We start from the raw sequence: 22962 nt of genomic DNA on the forward strand, positions 1-22962 counted from the left end.
TATTGCAATCCCGAGATAATCGTCTCCATGCTCCAAATCCATTTTAAAGCCATTTTTAAGGCATTTCGCGCATACATGAAATGAACACATTTGGGAGGTTCCCACACACAAACACACACCAGCCAATCAGACCCCACTCACCCCCTCCCCACGAAAACAGGAGGACATCAAGACTGTACAGTGGCAACAAGGTTTTTTTTTTTTTCAATGATCTTGACTGTCCAGGGGAGGGTGTGTGTGTGTGTGTGATGTTACCTCTGAGACCACCTGGCTAGTCCAGGGCGTCACATAAGCAGCCCCTGTGTGGGGCTGGGGTGAGTCAGGAGAGGGGTGCCAGCTGTCGGGACCCAGTACGGACCAGTGTGAAAAGAAGACACATACCTCGGGCAGGAAAAGATCACCTGAATTACACACACGGGTGTGGGACCCGTCTTCACAGCAGCGGGCCGTTGGCACCTGTTACCAGCAACTTGGTTAATTACTGGACTGGGGTTAGTTATTGGTTTATACTGTGAGTACTCCTGCACCACCCGGTACAAGGCGAGGACTGTACCCGTCACTCTACAAACTACCTCTCCCAATTGGGCCCTGGGACTATAAATCCCCCTACCCGTGGAGGGTATCCCACCTAGCTGCCCCACACCATCAGTCCCGGGCACGGTCCCCAGAGGCAGTGGCGGTGCCACCACCTTATCAACGCAACCCACGGGTGGCGTGACAGACAATTCCCCCTACCTAATCCCCCTCTTTTTTGGGAGCTTGACATTACAGACCGGGTCACGACACCGGGATACCTGCAGAAGTAACCCCTTGGCCAGGATCTCATTTCCCCCCCAATCCCTGGGCAACACAGCAATAGGTGGCAGCACAAAGAGCTGTAGGTGGCATAACACAAACAGCACTGACAGTGACAGCACTAGAAGGCAGCTCGGAGAGCATTAGGTGACAGCACTATAAGGCAGCAGGGAGAGCACTATGTTCCCCACCACAGCTTTAAAACAAAGAACCCACAAAAACATTCTTAATTAAAAAAAAAACACCCACACACACACATTATATATGTGCATCTGTAGAGTTGTGCCATGATGGCGACCCTGACCTCCACCCAGCCCTTTACCCCGTGAATAATGTTATGCAGAATTCATGAAAGCTGTACAAAAGTTTGAAATCAAAGACATTTTTTATTACAATTCCCTAACATTGCTTAAACAACAACAAAAACAGCATAAATATTATAACAAAAAACAAAAACTATAAATTTTGATATTGGTTACTAGAGTCATTTAAATGTTGCCTCTGTGGGCTGAAAAATTGGTTCATTGGGGGGAACATGGGATACTGTGCGGGGGGGTCATGCTGGAGGTGCGGTCGAGGCTCCATCCTCATCCATGGCACTTGGTTCCATGAAGAGTGTTGTTGATGATCTACTTCGCACACTTTTGAGGAGTCTGTCAGTTTCCCCAATGCCACCTTGTTGAGGGCCTCCAGCATGACCCTTTCGACATGACCTCTTTGTTTGTCATCCAGCTTACGGAGTCTTTCATCCGTAAGCTGGGCAAATCCGCAAATGGATGGTCTGCTGTGCTGCTCCAGGATTTTCTTCGCCATATCCATAAGGTCTGTTGATGATGTGTTGTTCGGCTGCCTCTTACGGGTTGAGGAGATCCGCCGCGGTAATGGAGCTTCTGCGGTCTCCTCGGAAGTCCCGGCAATTTCATCATCACCACCTGTCGCTATTGGCCCAGCTTCACAACGATCCTGCGGAACAATAAAAATGATGTTAAACTCAGATATCATGAGCAACAGGCACAGGGATACACATGCACTGGAAACTAATGGGAGGGGCAGACTAGTACTACAAGATATGAAATGTCATTACATGGTATGAAAATAGAGTGTGGAGAAACTAGTAAAGGAGTATACTTATCTGAACTGGAAGGGATACATTTTGAAATCTGCAACAGTAATCATAGAAAACCGTAGTAACTATTTTCAATTAAATAATGCCATGTACATCAAAAGTTTCACAAAGGTACTTACATCTCCAACTGTGGTGTCAGACCGGACCTCAGGCTGTGTTCCGGGACCAAAGGACAGCGATGTTATTGTACGTGGTACCTCTTGGTCTCTTATGAAGGCCAGCAAATCGTAGTACCAAAGCTTTGGAACGTAAAGTTCCTCCGTTCCGGCACCAGATTTGCTGGCCTTCTCCACCTTATTTAGTTCCTTTTTATAAACGGTGCGAAGACCCTGGATTTTCTTTCGCACAATCTCAGTCGTAATGGTCTAAGTAGGGTTATGCCTCTGGAACAATTCAACAAGCTGCTCATAGGCCTGCTTTTTCTTGTATCGATTGCTATAATCGACAGACTTAATCTTCCACAAACAAGGCAGGGATCGATACATATCAATCATCTCCCTTATAAATTCTTGTTTGTTGGAAGACATCTGAAAAAAAAGGAAATTAATGTATTACTACATTGTTATAAACTAAGCACAAGAATATAGCTGCTATAATACTGCCACCTACGTACAACTACTTTAATACTGCTCCTATGTCCAATAATATAACTACTATAATACGGCCCCCTATGTACAAGAATATAACTACTATCATACTGCCCCCTATATACAAGAATTTAACTACTATAATACTGCCCCTATGCACAAGAATATAACTACTATAATACTGCCCCTATGTACAAAAATATAACTACTATAATACTGCCCCTATGTACAAGAACATAACTATATGTACAGCGGTATTGAATATATAAATATATATACATATATACATATATATATATATATATATATATATATATATATATATATATATATATATATATATGTAGAAAATAGCTATATGTTCAAGAATATAATTGCTATAATACTGGCCCCATATATATATTTATTTTTATATATATATATATATATATATATATATATATATATATATATATATATATATATATATATATATATATATATTCCTATGTACAGGAATAGAAAAGCTATAATACTTCCCCCTATGTACATAGATAAATATAACTATAATACTGCCCCAATATACAAGAATACAGTTGCTATATTAATGTCACGATGTACTAGAATATTGGTATAATACTGCCCAAAATTACTTACCTTTAAGTCAGGAGAATATTAAAAATCCAAGACGAAATCAACAAATTGAAAGAATCACTGCAGCAAACTGCGTTCTGAAAAAGCTCAGGTAGAGTGAATGGAAGCGCTACTGCGTCGTCTTTTGTTTGATACGGTCACCCAATCAGGCGACGCTGTAGTGATGACCAATCGGAACAGAGGGGCGTGAAGAAAGACAACGCAAAGCGCTGTAGCGATCACCAATAGGAACAGAGGGGCGTGAAAAGAGATAACGCAAACCGTATCTAGGGGTTAAAACCACACCTCTGACTCGTCGTGCAATGACATGTCTGAAACCACACAACGACCGTCGACGTCGCTATGATCTCTGCTCCGTCGCTGCTTTATTTAGCATGTTTGACAGCTTACTAACGATTATCTATGGTCGCTGCAACGTCACAGAATATGGTGACGTTGCAGCGACGTCGTTGTCGTCGTCGTTATGTGTGACACCAGCTTTAGAGATGTTAATAGGTTTGTCAGGAATCTCACAATAAAAAGACATTTTTCCAATACTGATGCGGACAATACTGATAGGCCCAACTCACCTGATCCTCCGACCAACAATTCTACTCATGTCCCCCTATTTTGGAATTTGAGGGAACAGATTGCGGTTACGCACTTACAAGAACTAAGTGACACCTGTACGGGTATATCTGAACCTTCTCCTTTTGTCAATAAGAACCCGAGTTTTTATCCTATTGCCTCCAGGGTTCCTGTTATGGACACGTTCCAGGACCTTATAGAATCGGAGGTCAGAAATATACTCTTGATGAAACCCCAGATTCAGGACAATTTGTCATCCTCTGAAAAAAGAGCACTTAAAGATCTGAAGGACAATAGTCACATTGTGGTCCGGGGGGCGGACAAGGGGGGCTCAGTAGTAGTGCTGGACAGCAAACTGTATGAAAGAGAGATTAATACCATATTGAGTGATAAATCCACTTACAGGCAATTGCCTTGCGATCCCACATCTGATTTTTCCTCAAAGTTACGGGTCCTCTTCTCACAAGGTTTTCAATGGGGAGTTCTTAATGAAAAGGTCTACGAATATCTTTTTGTCGACTCTCTGGTGTGTCTCATTTTTCAAGGCCTTCCCAAGGTCCATAAGGGCACTTTCCCTCCCCCATTGAGACCCATAGTAGCCAGCACTGGGTCTCTAACCAGCAATCTGAGTGACTGGCTAGATCATTATATCCAGCCGCTCATGAAACGTACTATTGGTCATATTAGAGACACAAAGAGTCTCTTACAGGATTTGGAGATGTCCTGGACGAGTGGTTCTTTTTGGATAATAAGCGACGTGGTCTCATTATATCCTAGCATACCGTATAGGGAAGCCTTACAGGCTCTGTATTTTCATCTAAATAAATACAGCTCATTTGACGATGTCCTCAAAGAATTCATTCTCATGACAACAGGTTTTCTGTTGACCCACAATTTTTTCCAGTTTAACTTAACATTTTATCTCCAGATAGCCGGTTGTCCTATGGGGGCATGTTTTTCATGTGCATTGGCTAATATTTACATGGCCTACTGGGAAGAGAAATATATCTATACAAGTGATAATCCATTGTTGCATACCATTATTTGGTATGCAAGATATATTGATGATCAAGTTTTGATATGTAATACAGGAGATTTTGATATCCCCCAGGAGGCCATGGAAGCCGTCAATGCACATTTTAACAACAACCCTCTCAATTTGAGATTTACCATGAACCTATATATGGACTCAGCTCCCTTCCTGGACATCCTGCTATCTGGCGACCCCTTGACTGGTTCCATTCATTCTGTTCTGTATAGGAAGCCTATTTGTGGCAATACCTCTCTCCATGCGAGTAGCTGTCACATGCCCCACACCTTACAGAATTTACCTGTGGGTGAGCTCTTACGAGCGAAGCGTTTATGCTCATCTGAAGCTTCCTATCGTTGTGAAGCTGTCCGCATTAGAGAGAGACTCAGTGGGAGGGGGTATCCTGATCGGACTTTGAACAGGGCCTCTTCTATTGTTGAGAATAGGACCAGAACCAATCGGTTGCGGATGCCCTGGAAAGACCCATCTCAGAGGAGGAGTACTGGGCTGCAATTAAAAATTCCCCCACTGGTAAGGCCCCTGGCCCAGATGGCTTCCCCCTGCTTTACTACAAAAAGATGGGCTCCATGCTGCTCCCCCATTTCTCTCTGCCTTTAACAATATCTCACTCTCCGAAAAGGTCCACTTGCCGAGAGACTCTTTGGCCGCTAATATAGTAGTCATCCCTAAAGAGAGTAAAGACCCTACCTCTTGTTCTAGTTACCGACCCATCTCCCTCCTCAACACAGACTTGAAGCTCTTCACCAGAATATTATCAGAGAGACTCTCTCCATTGCTGGGGGGGATTGTCAACCCGGACCAGGCTGGGTTCATGATGGGAAGGGAAGCGAGGGACAACACCACTAAGGCGCTGAACTTAATCCACAGGGCTAATTCGGAAGGGTTGCCCCTGATGCTCCTGTCGACCGACGCAGAAAAAGCGTTCGACAGAGTCAATTGGATATTCATGGAGGAGGTTCTGCGGGAGGTGGGGTTGGGGAGGATGATGCTCAGGTGGATATGCTCTCTGTATAGTAACCCCTCTGCCGCGGTCAGGGTGAACGGTCTGGGTGAACGGTCTCCTTTCAGATAGATTTCCCATTCTTAACGGCACAAGGCAGGGATGCCCCCTCTCACCCCTGATCTTTATCCTGACCCTGGAACCCCTGCTTAGCCGAATTAGAGGTAACATTGACAGGAATGATACCAGGCCACATAGGTTTGAGCTCTAAGCCTGAGCCATAACCACGATTTTCAGGTGTTTCAAGCCTCCCCTGATGAGCAGTCGTTGTGAAACGCGTCGGAAGTCACCTGCTTGATGGATATTAGGGTCAGCCACAACAGGGCCAGCTGTGGACTGCCCTTGTAAGGGCGGGAGTTTTTGTGGATTATCTTAGGGTCAGTTGTATCCCAGACAGGGCCAGTGACCAAGCCACTGCTCCCCAAGTGCCGGTAGTTGGACTAAGCAGCACTGGAGAAGGACGACACCTCACCGACAAAAAGACTGGGTGAGATGGTTCCACTTTAAGTGGTCCTAATATTGCACTGTATATGACATCCTATTGTCCCTGACCCCTGCCGTTGTTTGTATAGAGCATGGTACAGGTATTATGAGGTCATTATTTCCTGGGCACCGCATGTCATGGTGCATATGTTTGGTTGTCCCCTGATAGAGCGTATCACACTAGCTTAGCTCTATAGTGGGACATTCACACTATTTTTGGTCTGGTGTTGATGACGCTGAGTGACAACATTCTGTCTGTTGAGTGGCATGCTACTTCTTGTGTATACATTTATCTTTGAAGGCTGCACTTACACAGCATCTGTCTAATCAGCGATACCACATCAGCTTTTTGTGTGTTGAAAAACTCATTACATCTCCGGTGTTGTTCATCTAGGTGAACGTTACCCGTTCCCCTTTTTCTGTAAATGATGGTGCCATAGATACACGCAGCACACATTGGTCCCATCATTTCCAGGTTTTAAATGGTGTTTGGATCACAGTTTGTATATTTATTTTAAATAACCCAATTAAAGGTTAAGTTTTATTATCACATGTTGCTAGATCTATATAAGTTGTACATGTTGGAATTCTTTTCTAATACCTACTGGTTCTGAATTGGTGCTATATTCATAACATTGACATTTCCGGCCCTATAGTTGCTGGTTCCACCTACAAAATTGCGGCGTACGCGGACGACTTACTTTTCTTTATTACCAACCCTCGGGTCTCCCTGCCCAATCTACTGAGAGAGCTGGAAACATACTCCTCTCTTTCTAATTTTAGAATTAACATGTCAAAATCGGAGGCTATGAATGTATCTCTCCCCCAAGATCATGTTATTTCGCTACAATCTGCGTTCGGGTTTAAGTGGGCTAATCACTCTCTGAGGTACCTGGGGGTCCAGCTGGCAGCGGACACTAGCCAACTATATAAGCTGAATTATCTCCCTCTCCTGCAGTCCATTAGAACAGACTGCGCAAATTGGGCGAGGGGCCTTTTCACATGGTTTGGGAGATGTGCAATATTGAAGATGAATATATTACCACGACTTCTATACCTCTTCCAGGCCCTGCCAATTAAGATCCCGAGCTCTTTCTTCAAGGAATTGGCCTCACTATATACTAAATTTATCTGGGCGAATAAGCCGGCGAGACTTTCCCGTTCCCTACTGTGCAGACCTAAGTGTAGGGGAGGGCTGGGAATACCTGATATGAAAAAATATTACTGGGCCACACATATGGTTAGGGTTCTGGATTGGTGCCACCACTCTAGGATGAAACCATGGGTCGCCCTGGAACAGAGCTTCTCGGAGGTACATTTACCGGCCATGCCTTGGGTCGCAAGCTTTTTCCCGTCTACTTTGAGATCTCACCCCACTATTGGCGCTACTCTGGAATGCTGTTCGAGGGGCGAGGTTCGGCGCCTCCTCCTGCCGTTGCCTTCCCCCATGTCACCAATTATAGGAGATCCGGATTTCCGTCCTGGCCTCTTGGACCCAGTTTTTCGGAGCTGGGTACAGGGGGGCAGATTCAGAGCTTACCAGCTGGGAGGGGAGGGTGACTGGCTATCTCTTTCGGATATTTGTGGTCTCCTGCCTCCGGACCCCCTGGGGAGATGGAGGGCCATGCAGTTGAGGCATTTCATGAGCTCCCTTCCCTGCTTCGCCCGGTATGCTGGGCCTCCCACAAGATTCGAGAAATTGTGCTTGGGAGAGGGGGCCCTGCGGCACTCACTTTCCCTGGCATACAATTTGCTATCAGACCCGGGAGATTTGCCCACCCCGGTCTATTTGCGGCAGTGGGAAAGGGACCTTGGGACGGCTCTATCTGACACGCAACGAAACAACGTCCTAATGATGGCACATAAAACCTCGATCAGTTCCAGACTGTTGGAGGCCAACTTCAAACTGCTGACTAGGTGGTATAGAGTCCTGACCAGACTTCATAGGATATTCCCCTCAGTTGACCCCGTTTGCTGGAGGTGTGGCTCGGGGGAGGGTGATTACGTGCACATCTTTTGGTCCTGCCCTTCCTTGCAACGGTTTTGGTCAGAAGTGAGGGAGGTAATTAGACTGGTGACCGGCACGGTTGAGACATTGGGTTCGGAACTGTTTATCTTACAGCTTTTGGAACTCCCGGCTCCTAGATACAAGCGCTCTTTGCTTAGATTTCTGGTAATGGCTGCCAGGTCTTGCATCCCGCTTGGCTGGAAGTCTTCTACCACCCCCACACTGGCACAGTGGGTTTCAAGGGTTAACGACCTAAGGCACATGGAGGACTTGACATCCTCTCTCAATGACAGACAGGAAGATTTTCATAGGACTTGGTTCCCATGGTTGGAGTTCACTCACTCGGTGGAATACGCCAGATTACTCTCTGTTCCACGGCTGCTGTGAGGCTCTGGGGAAACACTCTCCCCCCCCTTTTTTTTTTTTTTTTTCTCTCCTCTCCCCCTTTCCTCTTTTTTCTTCTCTCGCTCTCCCTTCTTCTCACTTCTTTGTCCCCTATCTTCCCCTATTCTCCCCTCCCCCCCTATTCCCCTTTAGCTCTTTCTCTTAACCTGTTCTAAACTCTTTTCGGGCTTTGCTCTCTTTCTATGTTCTGTATTCCACCCTTGTTGGGTTGGTTCATAAAAGGATTAAATTGGGCCTGACTCGAGCAGTTGCAGCGACTAGATATGTACAGGGGTGCGGAAGGGTGGGCTACATGTCAATGTTAAATATTTGAAATCTGTTATTCTGTTCTTTGTGGAGCAGGTGTTACTTTGTATGTTCTCGAGTCGGTCATTAAAATAAAGAATTTAAAAAAAAAAAAAGAACCAATCGGTTGGAAGATCACCCTGTTTCCTCAGTATCTAGAAATCGTGTGACTTTTTCAACACCATTTAGCACTGATTTTTTTCAAATTAAACAGACCATCCAGCGTTTTATCCCCCTTTTACGTCAGGACCCCATACTAAATTCAGTTCTTCAGCCGGGGGTCAATATAGTAGCCAAGAGAGCTCGTACCATTGGGAACCTTGTGGCACCCAGCATGTTCACATCTAAGAAATGTAACAGAACCTGGCTCAGTGTCTCTGGGTCTTATAAATGTGGGTCCGGCCGATGGGGCCTTTGCAGGTTCATGCACAATACCAAATCCCTATTAGGGAATAATGGAGAAAGCTTTGTAATTCGATCGTTTATTAATTGTGCTTCTGCACATGTGGTCTATGTGGCAACGTGCACACTATGCCGCAAGGGCTATGTCGGCTGCACCTCTAGAGCACTTAGAACCAGGATCTCTGAGCACGTCCGCATACCTTCAGCAGCTCATGACAGGACCTCCTTAAGCTATGTTGCATTGGTGAAGAAACGCTCCTTATCTGGTCTGACCAGGCACTACATTGAATGTCATTCAGCGGATTTTTCTTCCTTAGTGATCACGGGTATAGAGTCTGTTCCCAGACCACCTCGTGGGGGGGACTGGTTCCAAGCCCTGCTTTTGGCAGAGGCAAAATGGATTTTGAAGCTAAATACAAGATACCCAGGTGGCTTTAACTATCGCTCCAATTTGCGATTTATTTTTTAGATCGATAGATATAGAATAATTTCTGATCCGTTTTCTGACATTCAATGAGGTGCTTTTATGCTTATGTGTTTGTTCTAGTCATTCTTTGATGAAATTCATCCATTCCTGCACGGATGCCATAATTCGGACATATTGTAATGAGCATTCCTTCAGTCAAGCTCCACACATGTTTCATCCTGATGTATATATATTTTTTTTTTATGGTCTTTTTATCGTCAGACGATATGCACATATTGGAGCTTGCTTATTTATATTGAACAAGTCCTCTCCCCCCCCCTGTTTTTCACTGGAGGAGCTGCTTTTTGATATACTTTGCAAATATTGTTGAGAACCTTATAAATTTATATTTTATTTAACTTGTGATCTCCATATAATTTACTTATCAACCTAGGGTTGGGTCCTTTGGTAACTAACCCACATAATCTAATTTCATTTTTAGCTCTATCTGTATCATGAAATTTTTCGTTTCTATTCTTATGAATATATAGGGGCTTGTATTTGCAGCCCTATTGCAATTTCAGGTCAGCTCCTTTATTGAAATGATTATTAACATATGAATGAATGTTTTATGGTTTATCACGCACTATTTACTAAGGATTATATTGACCCAGTATGATGTTCCTTTTGTCCATATGCACGGCGATGTTCACCTGTTTTTTCATGCAATCATGACATCCCGCCCCTCCCTTCCGCCCATCCAGCGGGTCAGTCTATTTTAGTAATGTTGTGGTATACATGGAACACTTATGATTAAGGACTCTTTCTGTTTTTATGGTGTAGTCCGAAACGCGCAAAGTTTCCATGTATTGATTTATACCTCGGCCTTCACGATGCTTTTAATATTTCCAATAAAGATTACGGAGATTTTATCTTAAAGAAGAATCAGTGCCGGATCATCCTTTTCTTCTCTGCCTTCTTCCACAAACCGGTCGGGACTTACCGGCGGATCCGAGGCACCCGCAAGGTCTAGCAGTCCGGGCAACAGGTGAGCTGAAGAATCCCTTTTCCTTTACCCATTCTAGGCTTATCCCCAGCCTGTGCTAGTGTGCTCTGGTGGACGGAGCAAGCAGCACGCTGCGATAAAGGCACAGAAAAGCTGCAGCAGGTTTACCAGCCTCCCGAAACTGTGCTGTGTGTGTGACTCCCCCCCCCTCACTGTGAGTACTCAACCAATTGCTGCCCCCCCCCGCTCAGTGCTGTGTACCCCCTAGTGCTGTGTGCACCCCCTCGTGCTGTGTGTACCCCCTCGTGCTGTGTACCCCCCAATGCTGTGTGTACTCCCTAATGCTGTGTGTATCCCCTAGTGCTGTGTGTACCCCCTAGTGCTGTGTGTACCCCCTAATGCTGTGTGTACCCCCTAGTACAGTAAGTACCCCCTAATGCTGTGTGTACCCCTTAATGCTGTGTGTACCTCCTAATGCTGTGTACCCCCTTGTGCTGTGTGTACCCCCCAGTGCTGTGTACCTCCTAGTACAGTGTGTACCGCCAGTGCTGTGTACCCCCTCATGCTGTGTGTACCCCCCAGTGCTGTGTACCTCCTAGTACAGTGTGTACCCCCCAGTGCTGTGTACCTCCTAGTACAGTGTGTACCCCCTAATGCTGTGTATATTCCCTTGTGCTGTGTGTATCCCCTAATGCTGTGTGTTCCCCCTAATGCAGTGTACCCCCTAATGCTGTGTACACCCCAGTGCTGTGTACTCCCTAGTACAGTGTGTACCCCCTAAGCACGGTGTAACCCCTCACTGCTGTCCGTGCCCCCCTAGTGCTGTCTGTACCCCCTGGGTGATGTCTACGCCCCCCCCAGTGCTGTCCGCACCACCTAATGCTGTCCATGCTGCACCCAGTGCTGTCCATGCCACGGTGAGTGCTGTCTGTGCCCCCCTTATGCTATCCATGCTCCCCAGTGCTGTGTGTCACCCCTCAGTACTGTGTACCTCCCAGTGCTCTTAACTCGCTACTGCTGTCTGTACCCTCCCACTGCTTTCTATGCCCCCCAGTCTGTGCCCTCTTGTTGATGTCTATGTTCCACCAGACCTGTCTGTCTCCCTAGTGATGCCACCTAGTGCTGTCCATGCTGCCACCCAGTGCAGTCCGTGCTGCCACCCAGTGCAGTCCGTGCTGCCACCCAGTGCAGTCCGTGCTGCCACCCAGTGCTGTCCCTGTCCCCAGTCATGTCTGTGCCACTTCCAGGGCTGTCCATGCCCCCTACTGATGTATATGCCCCAGCCCCTCCTGTGATATAAACTCCCAGTGTCTCCTGTAATTTATGCACCCCTGCCCCTCCTGTGATGTTTATGCCCCCAGCATCTCCAGACAGAGACAAACCTGGAAAAGCAGCTGTGAGAAACAAGATGATCAATATCACCAAACATCACAATTGCACCAAAGAGAAGCAGCTCCTGCCCCCACAGTAGGGGTGAGTTAATTAATTGTTTGACCAAATATAGCAGGGTTATTTTTCAGGTTGATAATGTTGTGCGGCCCCCAAAGGTTAGTACGAAATTCCAAATGGCCCCTGCCAGTAAAAAGGTTCCCCACCCCTGCAGTAAGTGATAGACATACAAAAACACATTAAAAATATAGTGTTACAGTTGTGAGGTAGCGACCACCAATGTTGTGGATGGTCGCTATGTGTTGCAGTGGAGAAGGATTCCCTGCCCTATTGAACTGAAGATGTGACTGTGGGACCTGTAGTTTCACAGGACTTGGGTTGTAATTAAGGGTTAGCTTCCCTTTAAACTATGGGCGGCGTGATGGACAGGGCTGGAGAATCACATACCTCCACCTGTGGGTGTGTCCGGTTGGGTTTAAGAGACTGTTAGTTTTAGAGACAGAAAAAAGTCTGAGTGTGCTGCACATGGAGATTGTGTGCTGCACATGGAGATTGTGTGCTGCACATGGAGATTGTGTGCTGCACATGGAGATTGTGTGCTGCACATGGAGATTGTGTGCTGGAGGTCTCAGTCTGTGTGAAGACTGAAGAGAGACTTCTGGAAATCAGTCCAAGTGAGGACTGGGGATAAAACTGCAGCCTGGCTGGAGGCTGCAGGAAGGAACCACAGTGAGTGGTGTTCGCTGGCAGGAGCCAGAGTGTGGAGACTCCACTATGGACATTTAATTGGACTGGAAGCCCACGGTATGTTATATTTTCCTTTAAGCCAGGAGAGGCTTTGTTACATTTTGTTTAGCAGTTTATGTTGAGTCTATTAAATAAACTGCTGGGTTTTATAAGAGACAGTGATACCTGTGTTGCCTAAGCTACCTAATACCGCTGCAAGCGAGTGAAACCCCCAAGTTTCGGTAAGCAACGTTATACAGTGTACAAAACACACAAGGATGCAGAGGGTTAACACGCTGTAAGTTGGGTTAAATTATACAAACCCTAGGAGTATAGTGAACAGATAAAGCCTAATTGGCTATTCCTTTGGATTTGGATGTAGATAATAACAGAGGTAACAGTAATAGGGCTGTCGAAATTTACAAGATGATGGTCGCGGTGTAAGTAAAGTGCAACGGCTGGCTGTAAATATATATATATATATATATATATATATAGTTCCGGAATTGCGACAGTGCAGACCTTCATTGGACCTGTGGGCTGACTAATAAAGTGTACATGTGCACTCAAAATTCATCGGTATAGACCTGTATGTTCCCAAATGCTGGTATCCCCATCATTGATGGGTCCATACCCAGGGACTCAACACGTGAATTTCACATATAATAGTGAGAGAATGATAGTAAAATTCTGTAGTAAATATTATATCTCATCACTATAGAAACAGGACTAAATGGTAATCTCAGCAGCCACAACTCTGCCTAATGGCTGAAATACTAATAAACGCACTGAGTAGTGGAAAATACCAAAGGCAGAAAGAGTGTGCAGGAGAGTAGAAGGCACCTTGCATTAAATTCAAAAGAGCTTGTTGCATTACCTGGTGGTATATGGGGCTGGTTCTGAAGGCAAGAGTAAACCTCCTTAAAGACTATTTTTATAAAGGAACATTTCTCCTTTCCACACCCTTGGTGACCGATTCCATGTTCTGTATGTCTTTTTGTACTGTTTTGTATTTGTTCTTTTAACCTTTACCAATAAAAACTTAATATTTTCAATCATAATTGTGCCTTATCTCCTTTCCTCCTCTTTTGATATGCCTTTCGGAGTTGGCATTACCCCCGAGGGATGCTATTGTGTTATCTCCTCGGTGTATTAATCATGGCCAAATTTATGTGTTTAATCCTTATATGATGTGTTTGCTTAATGGCGGCCGCTTGCAGTCTGACGCCGGCGCATGCGCGCTACTGTCCACCGACCCCAACGGGGAAGCGCCGCGCGTCAACGGTGCCAGCACATGCGCAGTGGCTATAGAAGCCAGTGCACATACGCAGCCCTAATGACAGCGGGCAGGTGGAGGACAGCGGGCACGTGCACCAGACTGCAGTAAGCAACTTACGTCACATTCCCATATGCTGCACTATAATATGCGCTTGCTTACTTGCTAATCACTATGCATGATATGCAAAGTTGAAGCGACCAAATGGTCATGGAAACCTATAAATTTATAAATTCCAAGTATGCCATACATAACGATTGAGACATATGGTAATTCATAACATGCATCAGGTCGTGCAATATTGAGAGAATATCCACGTCAGGAATATGAATCCATTAGAGTGGGTTCTTCACATACAAGGTGATCCTTAGAGTTGGTAGAAGTATACTGTAAACAAATACACTAATTAAAACCGATTAAAAACAATACAGGAAAACAGTGGAAGAGATCAATCAAATATAATGTACTAAATTGCATAAATGATCGTTGCTGCGCAGAGAGCCAGATGGATTAATTGGGGACTATAGAGCTAGTACACAGGCATTTTTTTAGGGGAAAGAGAGTCCAACTTATAAGAAACAAGCAAATTAATTGGTTTCATTCAATCCCATAGTTTCCAATAGTGTAATCCATTTGTATTCTTGCTGTAATAGTTTCTTATTTATATTGCCGCCTCGAATCCCTACGGACACATGTTCAATCCCCCTTACCTTAAAGGTACAGGGATCACTATCATGTTTTAATTTGAAATGTCGAGGGATCGTTTTCAATTCCTCCAAATTGGAGATGGTTTTTGAAGCGACAATGTCGCGTACGTGTTCCCTTGTCCTGACTCTTAGTTGGCGTGATATCAGCCCCATATAAAAATGTGGCCACAACCACACATCGCATAGTATATCACCTGCGTGGTGGATCAGGTGGATACTGGCGACTTTCAAATTCTTTGTCTCCCCATGATGACCTAAAGGTCTTAGTCCTGCACATATTGGTGCATGCCCTACATCCACCACAGGGGTATCTAGTATATACTTTTTTAGGATTGGTTTGGTCTGGAGAACTGGCCACTGGCCAATGGCGCCAATTTGTCGCTAATTATTTCTGTGTTTTTCACAGCATCCAGTAATAAGAATAAAATGGATTATGAAGTCAGAGAAAAGTTAATTGCTTTCAAAAATGAACGCAGTGTTCAGTGATGAGCCCATATTGGTGTCTACGGAAAGCAGTGGAGAGATGCAAAATAGTATAGATCGATATAAGGAGTTGCTGTGCAAGAGAACCAGAATCTGGTGGAATAGGGCATTTTTAGAAAAATATCTGGAGAAAAACCTCATACCACGGAGACTTAAGGGCACTTTACACTCTGCGATATCGGTATCGATATCGCTAGCGATTGTACCCACCTCCGTCGGTTATGCAACACGGGCAAATCGCTGCCCATGTCGCACAACATTGCTTACATCCGTCACACGCACTTACCTGCCTAGCGACGTCGCTGTGACCAGCGAACCGCCTCCTTTCTAAGGGGGCGGTTCATTTGGCGTCATAGCGCCCAATAGTAGAGGAGGGGTGGAGTTGAGCGGGCCGAACATCCCGCCCACCTCCTTCCTTCCTCATTGCCGGTGGGACGCTGATACGGTGAGTTTCCTCGTTCCTGCGGTGTCACACATAGCGATGTGTGCTGCCGCAGGAATGACAAACAACCTCGTTACTCACCTGACAACAATATTTGGTGTTTGGACGACCTCTCCAAAACCAACAATTTTTACCACTTTTGCAATTGTTGAAGGTCGCTCGTACATGTTACACGCTGCGATGTCGCTAACGATGCCGGATGTGCTTCACAAACACCATGACCCCGACGATAAATCGTTAGTGATATCGCAGCATGTAAAGCACCCTTTATAGTGCAGGTCTTTCCAGCCTTCAAGGAGCCGGATGATTAATTTAGGAATAGGTGGGAACAGGCGGCTACCACCTGCTCTAGAGAGTTCATGGAGCTGCTAGTACAACTAAATAAACAGTCAGTGACATGGATACAGAAATTGAACAAATACAGAAAAAGCTACAGGATGGCCTATCCAGTGATGCGCTGGTAAGACTAAATTCTGAGATTGAAGATGAATCCATTAAGTGGGAAAAAGAGGTAAGCGATGTTAAAATCAAAAAGTTTCAGAGAGATACTATGGATCACAACCAAAATAACATCTATAGATGGCATAGGAGACAGCGGGGTAAATGGAAGAACGCTGGATCAAGATCAGGGTCGTTTGCTTCCTGCACGTCCAATGAAGTTCAACGAACCAAGAATCAGGGTCTGGGAGTGGCATGACCTTGCGATCCACGGACAAGAGACAGAACAACTCTAGTAAAAGCATGCCCTCGGGATCATATAGGAAGAGTCACAAGAAAAATGATACGAACAAATTACAGGTGATTAACTTATCAGAACATGTATTGACTTATAATAAAAAAAAAAGTTGTTTGAGAGGGGGCTAACCTTTGCACCCACTAATGGCTTTAATCTTTTCACAGTTATAAAAGATGTTAATCTTTTATCAAGGAAATTTATTCTTAAAAAGCTGCATTATAAAAACAGCGATGACCATACGACCATGTCAGACTCTATAATAGAAGAAGCCTGGAGAAATTTGAATTTTTTGTTGGACGAGCAGGATGGAACGACCCAAGGTAAATACCCCAGGCATTTATATCCCAGATCGGTAACATTTCCCCCGATGTCGGCATCTCCTGCGGTGGAGATCTTCACTGATCTGGTTATCCATGATCTCAAGAGGATCTCTACTGCATGACTGAGTGACAACCTTACTCAGGGAGATCGAACGGCACTTTGTGAATTACAGTCGCTCGATGACCTTGTCATCAAACCAGCCGACAAAGGGGGAAACATTGTCCTATGGCCCAAAAAGATGTATGAGAAGGAGGCACAGAAACAGTTGAGGGATAGAATCACATATATAAAATTATCCAAAAATCCTATGTCATCATATTCTGCTGAATTAGGTCTGATACTATATGGCAGGGCATTATCCCTAAAAAAAAAATAATCTATGACGGTCTAATATTTAAATACCCTAAGACACCAACCACTTACTTCATCCCTAAAATCCACAAAAATGCCACCGAACCCCCGGGCAGACCTATCGTGTCTGGGTTGGAAGGCCTTTATGACCCGGTGTGCAAATTTGTGGATTTTTGTTTGCAACCACTGGCAGAAGCTCTCCCATCATTCGTCCGTGACACCACGTACGTATTAACCAGAATTAACGGGATACATTTGGAGGATGATATGTACCTCGTGACTGCAGATATAGAGTCACTCTATACTTGCATTGATCATCAGCAGGGGTTGGAGGCGGCCCGCTTTTTTCTCGTGAACAGCAACTTGGATGGTCGCACATGTGAGTTGGTCCTTGGGCTGCTTGAGTTCATCCTAACGCATATTTTTTTTTCCTTTTAAAGAGCAATTTTATCTACAGCGGAGGGGTACTGCAAAGGGGGCGGCCTGTGCGCCTTCATTTGCAAACCTCTTTCTTGGGTTTTGGGAAAGTGGTTTGCGGGGGGGCGAGGACGCGTGGGCTGTAGACCATATACCCCTCTGGCCATGATACATTGACGATATTTTATTTATTTGGCAAGGCAGTGAGGATGGGCTTAGGCAGTTCATGGGCCAACTCAATGTGAATGATTTTAACATCAGGCGGACCTATGTGTATAGCAGGGAGGTGGTGGACTTCCTGGACATCAAGATCGATATTGACAGCAACCGACAGCTACAGTCAGACTTATTCAGGAAGCCCACCGCAATCAATTCCCTGTTGCATGCAGAGTCTAGCCACCATTACGTCACTATCAAATCTATCCCAGTTGGGCAGTTTATGAGAACGAAGCGGATTTGCTCAACCCCACAGAAATTTCAAGCTGATATATTGAGAAAGAGATTTCAGTCATGAGAGTACAGCAACAGATCCATAAAGGAAGGGTATAATAGGGTGAAGAAGTTCACATGAGAAACTTTACTCCAGTCCTCCAATGGAGTATCCAAGGACAACAATAATGTCAGATTCATCACAACATATAATTCACAATGTGAAGAGGTGAAAAGAAGTTTGCAGCGCCATTGGCCAGTTCTCCAGACCGAACCAATCCTGAAAAAGTATATACTAGATTACCTCCAGATGACCTATAGGAGAAGCAAAAATCTCAAAGATATATTGGTTAGAAGCCACTACGTGGCGACTACCAATACGCCCTTTGACACAGGGTCACCGGTTAAGGGGTGTTACCCCTGTGGTGGATGTAGGGCATGCGCCAATATGTGTGTGACCTTTAGGTCATCAGGGGAGACAAAGAATTTGAAATTCGCCAGTATATCACCTGCTCCACCACACAGGTGATATACTATGCGATGTGTGCTTGTGGCCTAAGTTATATTGGGCTGACATCACGCCAACTAAGAGTCAGGACAAGGAAACACGTACGCGACATTGTAGCTGCAACAACCATCTCCAATTTGGAGGAATTGAAAACAATCCCTCGACATTTCAAATTAAAACATGATAGTGATCCCTGTACCTTTAATGTAAGGGGGATTGAACATGTGTCCAGAGGGATTCGAGGCGGCAATATAAATAAGAAACTATTACAGCAAGAATGCAAATGGATTACACTATTAGAAACTAAATCACCTACAGGATTAAATGAAACCAATTAATTTGCTTGTTTCTTATAAGTTGGACTCTCTTTCCCCTAAAAAATGCCTGTGTACTAGCTCTATAGTCCCCAATTAATCCATCTGGCTCTCTGTTTAGAGCACGGTAGCTAGTATGCCGTGCGAATGCATGATGGCACAGGCCTGGTTATATATACAATGGAATGGCCATTATTATTGAATAAAGGTTTTTATGTTCACTATATGTGTGGTGAGTGAAGGGTTAAGAACAGCTGTGTTCTGTCATGAGGAGACTGGTTAAACCAGTTTAGGCTGGTTCTGCGCACCCGTTTTTTCTAACAGCTGATTGGTCAGCTGTTAGAAAAGTGCGGGAAATTTGTAAATAAAAGCAGGGGCTCTCCATCAGCTGGCTGTCAGAATTTCTGAAGATCAAAGAAGAACAGCTGATGGGAGCCTGCTGCAAGACCGGATGAAGAGGGCGAGCGAGGACAGTGGAGAAGCCTGGCTGAGACAATGCCTGGAGGCGTCTAGGCAGCCAGCAGACGTTGGAGAAGCTGAGGATCGTGACGCCGCGGTTATCCAGCATACCAACCCAGAAGAGATGGCAGCGCTGACAGCGGATATCCCGGAAAGAAGGCGGTCCCTGCGGCGCAGCGTCCTTCCAGCGGCAGTCGGTGAGAATGAGCAAGAAGCGGAAGCCGGAGCATCCCCGCCCATCCTGGCTGCGGAGGCGCGTCATTGTTCAGCGCCGGACAGAGCAGCCACGAAGAGGAAGAGTACGTCATCTAGTCGGCGTCGCCGTAAAAGCGCGGCACCGGCCCAGGGATTTGAAATTCCTGGTGGCAGCGGGAGATCATAGGGGAAGATCGTTCCTGAGGCCAGAAGAGCGACGGGGGCCCCCTGGTCCGAGTCCCCGTCTGAAGAGGAGGAGGTGCTTTGCCGAGGCCAGAGGCAGGAGCCTGAGGCGCGAAGCTGCTGGAGACCAGGGACGTCCACAGGAGGGCCGAGAACTGCAGAGCAGAGGACAGGGTGAGAGTTTCAATGTCCCTCTGTCTGTCTCGTGTGCCAGCCCTCTTCCTTTTAGTATAGAAGCTGTAGTGAAGAAAGTGTTATGTGAAATGTTAGCAGGGGGGCGGTGGCTAGGGAGAGTAGTGCAGGTCTTAGTGGTTGTCAGGAGTCCATGTCTCTGCATGGTTTTTTATTTAAGGAGGCTTTGACATGTGACATGTCCCCCCTGGGATTTCATTTGCCGCAGCCAGTTAGGGATAAGATTTACGAGGGGGATTATGTTGATTTGTTTTCTCTGCTTCTGTCTAGTAGAGAGAATGTTAAAAAGGATGAGAAGACGGATTTAGATGATAAGAAAAAGGCCGCCTTTAAATCATTCAATAACTGGCTGCAGGCATTTTGCATTTTTTCTTCTGTCTTGGGTGAAAAGAATCCGGCAGTTTGTTCGGGTCTTTTTCAGCACCTGGAGAACATATTAGAGGCATATCGCAGTTTTGGTGGCATTGCATGGCTGAATTATGATGAGAGTTTTCGTCAAAAATTAGCCATCCTCCGGAATATGCAATGGGGCCAAAAAGACGTCGGTCTATGGCTAAACCTTATGCTTCCTCAGAGGACTAATTTTAACAGATTTTCTCAAAATAATCCTATGGTTAAAAAAGGTTTCTGCTTTGCATTTAATGAGTCGTCATGTAAATTTACATCCAATTGCAGATTTCGACATGAGTGCTCCTTTTGTGGCGGCAATCATGCCATCTTCAAATGTTTCAAAAAACAGAACCAGAGTACACAGCAACAACACAACACTAAGGAGTCCATATTTAAAGGCGGTGACACCAGTGATAGTACAAAACATGCTGGGTTGGTTAGATCGCTATCCAGTCAGACAGAATGCTTAGTTAATTTTGGATGGATTTGTGAACGGGTTTTTTGTTCCTGAGTTTAAAGGGTCAGGGTGCATTTGGGTGGAGAATCTTCTTTCAGTAAATGAATTTGAGTCAGTGGTAGCTTCCAAAGTGCTAAAAGAGATTCAATTAGGTAGGGTAGCTGGTCCTTTTGTTAGTCCCCCGTTCAAGAATTTTCGGCTTTCGTCACTCGGGATAGTCCCTAAGAAGGAGAAGGGTAGTTTCCGTCTATTCCATCATTTATCGTTTCCAAGATATGGTTCTTAAATGTTGAGATTGAGCCGGATATAGTCTCGGTTAAATATTCCTCATTTGATCAAGCTGTGGATTTGTTAAGGGAAGCAGGTAGAGGGGCTTTAATGGCAAAATCAGATATACAGTCAGCATTCAGGCTTTTACCAGTGAATCCTTCGGGTTTCAATTCTCTGGGTTTTCAGTTTAGGGGGCACTATTTTTTTGACAAATGCCTCCCGATGGGTTTTTCTTTGTCTTGTTTTTATTTTGAATCTTTTTCATCATTTTTACATTGGGTTGTTGAGGTTGAGGGAGGTAAGGGAAAATTCTGCATTATTTAGATGATTTTTTATTTCTTGGTAAGGCGGAGTCTGAGGATTGTTTAAAGTTGTTAGTTAAGTTTCGTGAGTTGATGTGTTTGTTTGGTGTTCCTATAGCGGAAGAGAAGACGACTTTGCCCTGTCGGTGTTTGGAGTTTTTAGGCATCACTATTGATTCTGATAGGATGGAGTGTAGGTTGCCTCAGGATAAAGTTGCTAGGTTGGAAGCGGAGCTTTTGAGCTTGATTGTCAGAAAAAAAGACTACTTTGAAGAATCTGTAATCATTGCTTGGGCTTTTGAATTTTAGTTTGCAGATTTTTCCAATAGGTAGGGTATTTTCCATTTTCCGTTTTTTCTAACAGCTGATTGGTCAGCTGTTAGAAAAGTGCGGGAAATTTGTAAATAAAAGCAGGGGCTCTCCATCAGCTGGCTGTCAGAATTTCTGAAGATCAAAGAAGAACACCCACCCGCCATCCCTGGAGAAAGAACTTCTCGTGGAGGATCGCACTCGTCGTGGCATTTGTTAGAGGGAAAAGTCGTCAGCTTTGCTGGCGGACTAGTTTATGGACTGTGGTGATGAAATGGTTAATAAAGATTTGGTTATTTATTGGTAATTTTAATATGCTATTTAACCCTTAATAAATGTCACGGCCATTTAATGCCATCAAAATTATTCAGAGTGTCACGTCTATTTATTTTATATAGGCCTTGTGTTATCATGCGCAGCAATGATCATTTATGCAATTTAGTACATTATCTTTGATCTCTTCCACCGTTTTCCTGTATTGTTTTTAATCGGTTTTAATTTGTGTATTTGTTTACAGTATACTTCTACCAACCCTAAGGATCACCTTGTATGTGAAGAACCCACTCTAATGGATTCATATTCCTGACGTGGATATTCTCTGCATATTGCACGACTTGATGCATGTTATGAATTACCATATGTCTCAATCGTTATGTATGGCATATGTCGCGGGCGGAGGTGGGGACGCCGCGCTCTCCCACTGCTCGGGTCCGGCTGCCGCTGCTGCTGCGGCCTGCTGCTGCTCGGTGGCTCGAGCGATGGGCCGGATCCCGGGGACTCGAGCGGCGCTCCTCGCCCGTGAGTGAATGGGGATTGGTTTTTGGGATTGTTTATTGTCCGTGACGCCACCCACAGTTGTGGTGATTGTGTGGACACCACCGCTGCTCTGTATGGGGATCCCGGGAGCGGTGACAGGGAGCAGCAAAGTTGTTGGTTCTCCCCTCCGTGGGTAGGGGGTGGTTGTCCCGGGGCCCAGTGATGAGATGGGGGATGAGGGATGGCGGGGCCGGTGCAGGGCTTGGTGGGGTGCAGGGATGCGGGGCAGCGCTGTGCCTCACGGCACTGTGGTACTCACTCAGCCTGAGACGGGGACACAGTTCTCGGTAAAACACACGGCTGGAAAGACGGTTCCCACGGACGGCTGCTGTTGCTTTTCCCCGGTAGTTGACGATGACGGTCCCTTTTCCTGCACGTAAGTCTATATTGGTAGCGATGGGTTCCCACCGGAAAACCCACTCCCTGGCTTGGATATGGGCCGGAGGAGCCCCACTTTACCCGCAGGCGCTGGCCCTGAGAAACTGGTGCCTTGGCGGTGGCGGTGTCTCTCTCCTACGGTTGGACTGTTGCCTTCA

At 45.4% G+C, this 22962-nt stretch overlaps 1 protein-coding gene across 1 annotated transcript in view; it reads right to left on the reverse strand.

Annotated features, from left to right (window-relative positions):
• Window positions 1-2286: 2286 nt before the first annotated feature.
• Window positions 2287-22962, reverse strand: part of LOC142281734 (uncharacterized) — a 28764-nt gene continuing 8088 nt past the window's right edge. The window contains exon 2 of the mRNA XM_075332890.1: window positions 2287-2448. Coding sequence (XP_075189005.1) covers window positions 2287-2448 — 162 coding nt within the window. The remainder of the gene's footprint in view (window positions 2449-22962) is intronic.

Source organism: Anomaloglossus baeobatrachus, unplaced genomic scaffold (assembly GCF_048569485.1).
Source record: "Anomaloglossus baeobatrachus isolate aAnoBae1 unplaced genomic scaffold, aAnoBae1.hap1 Scaffold_482, whole genome shotgun sequence".
Classification (NCBI taxonomy): Eukaryota; Metazoa; Chordata; class Amphibia; order Anura; family Aromobatidae; genus Anomaloglossus; species Anomaloglossus baeobatrachus.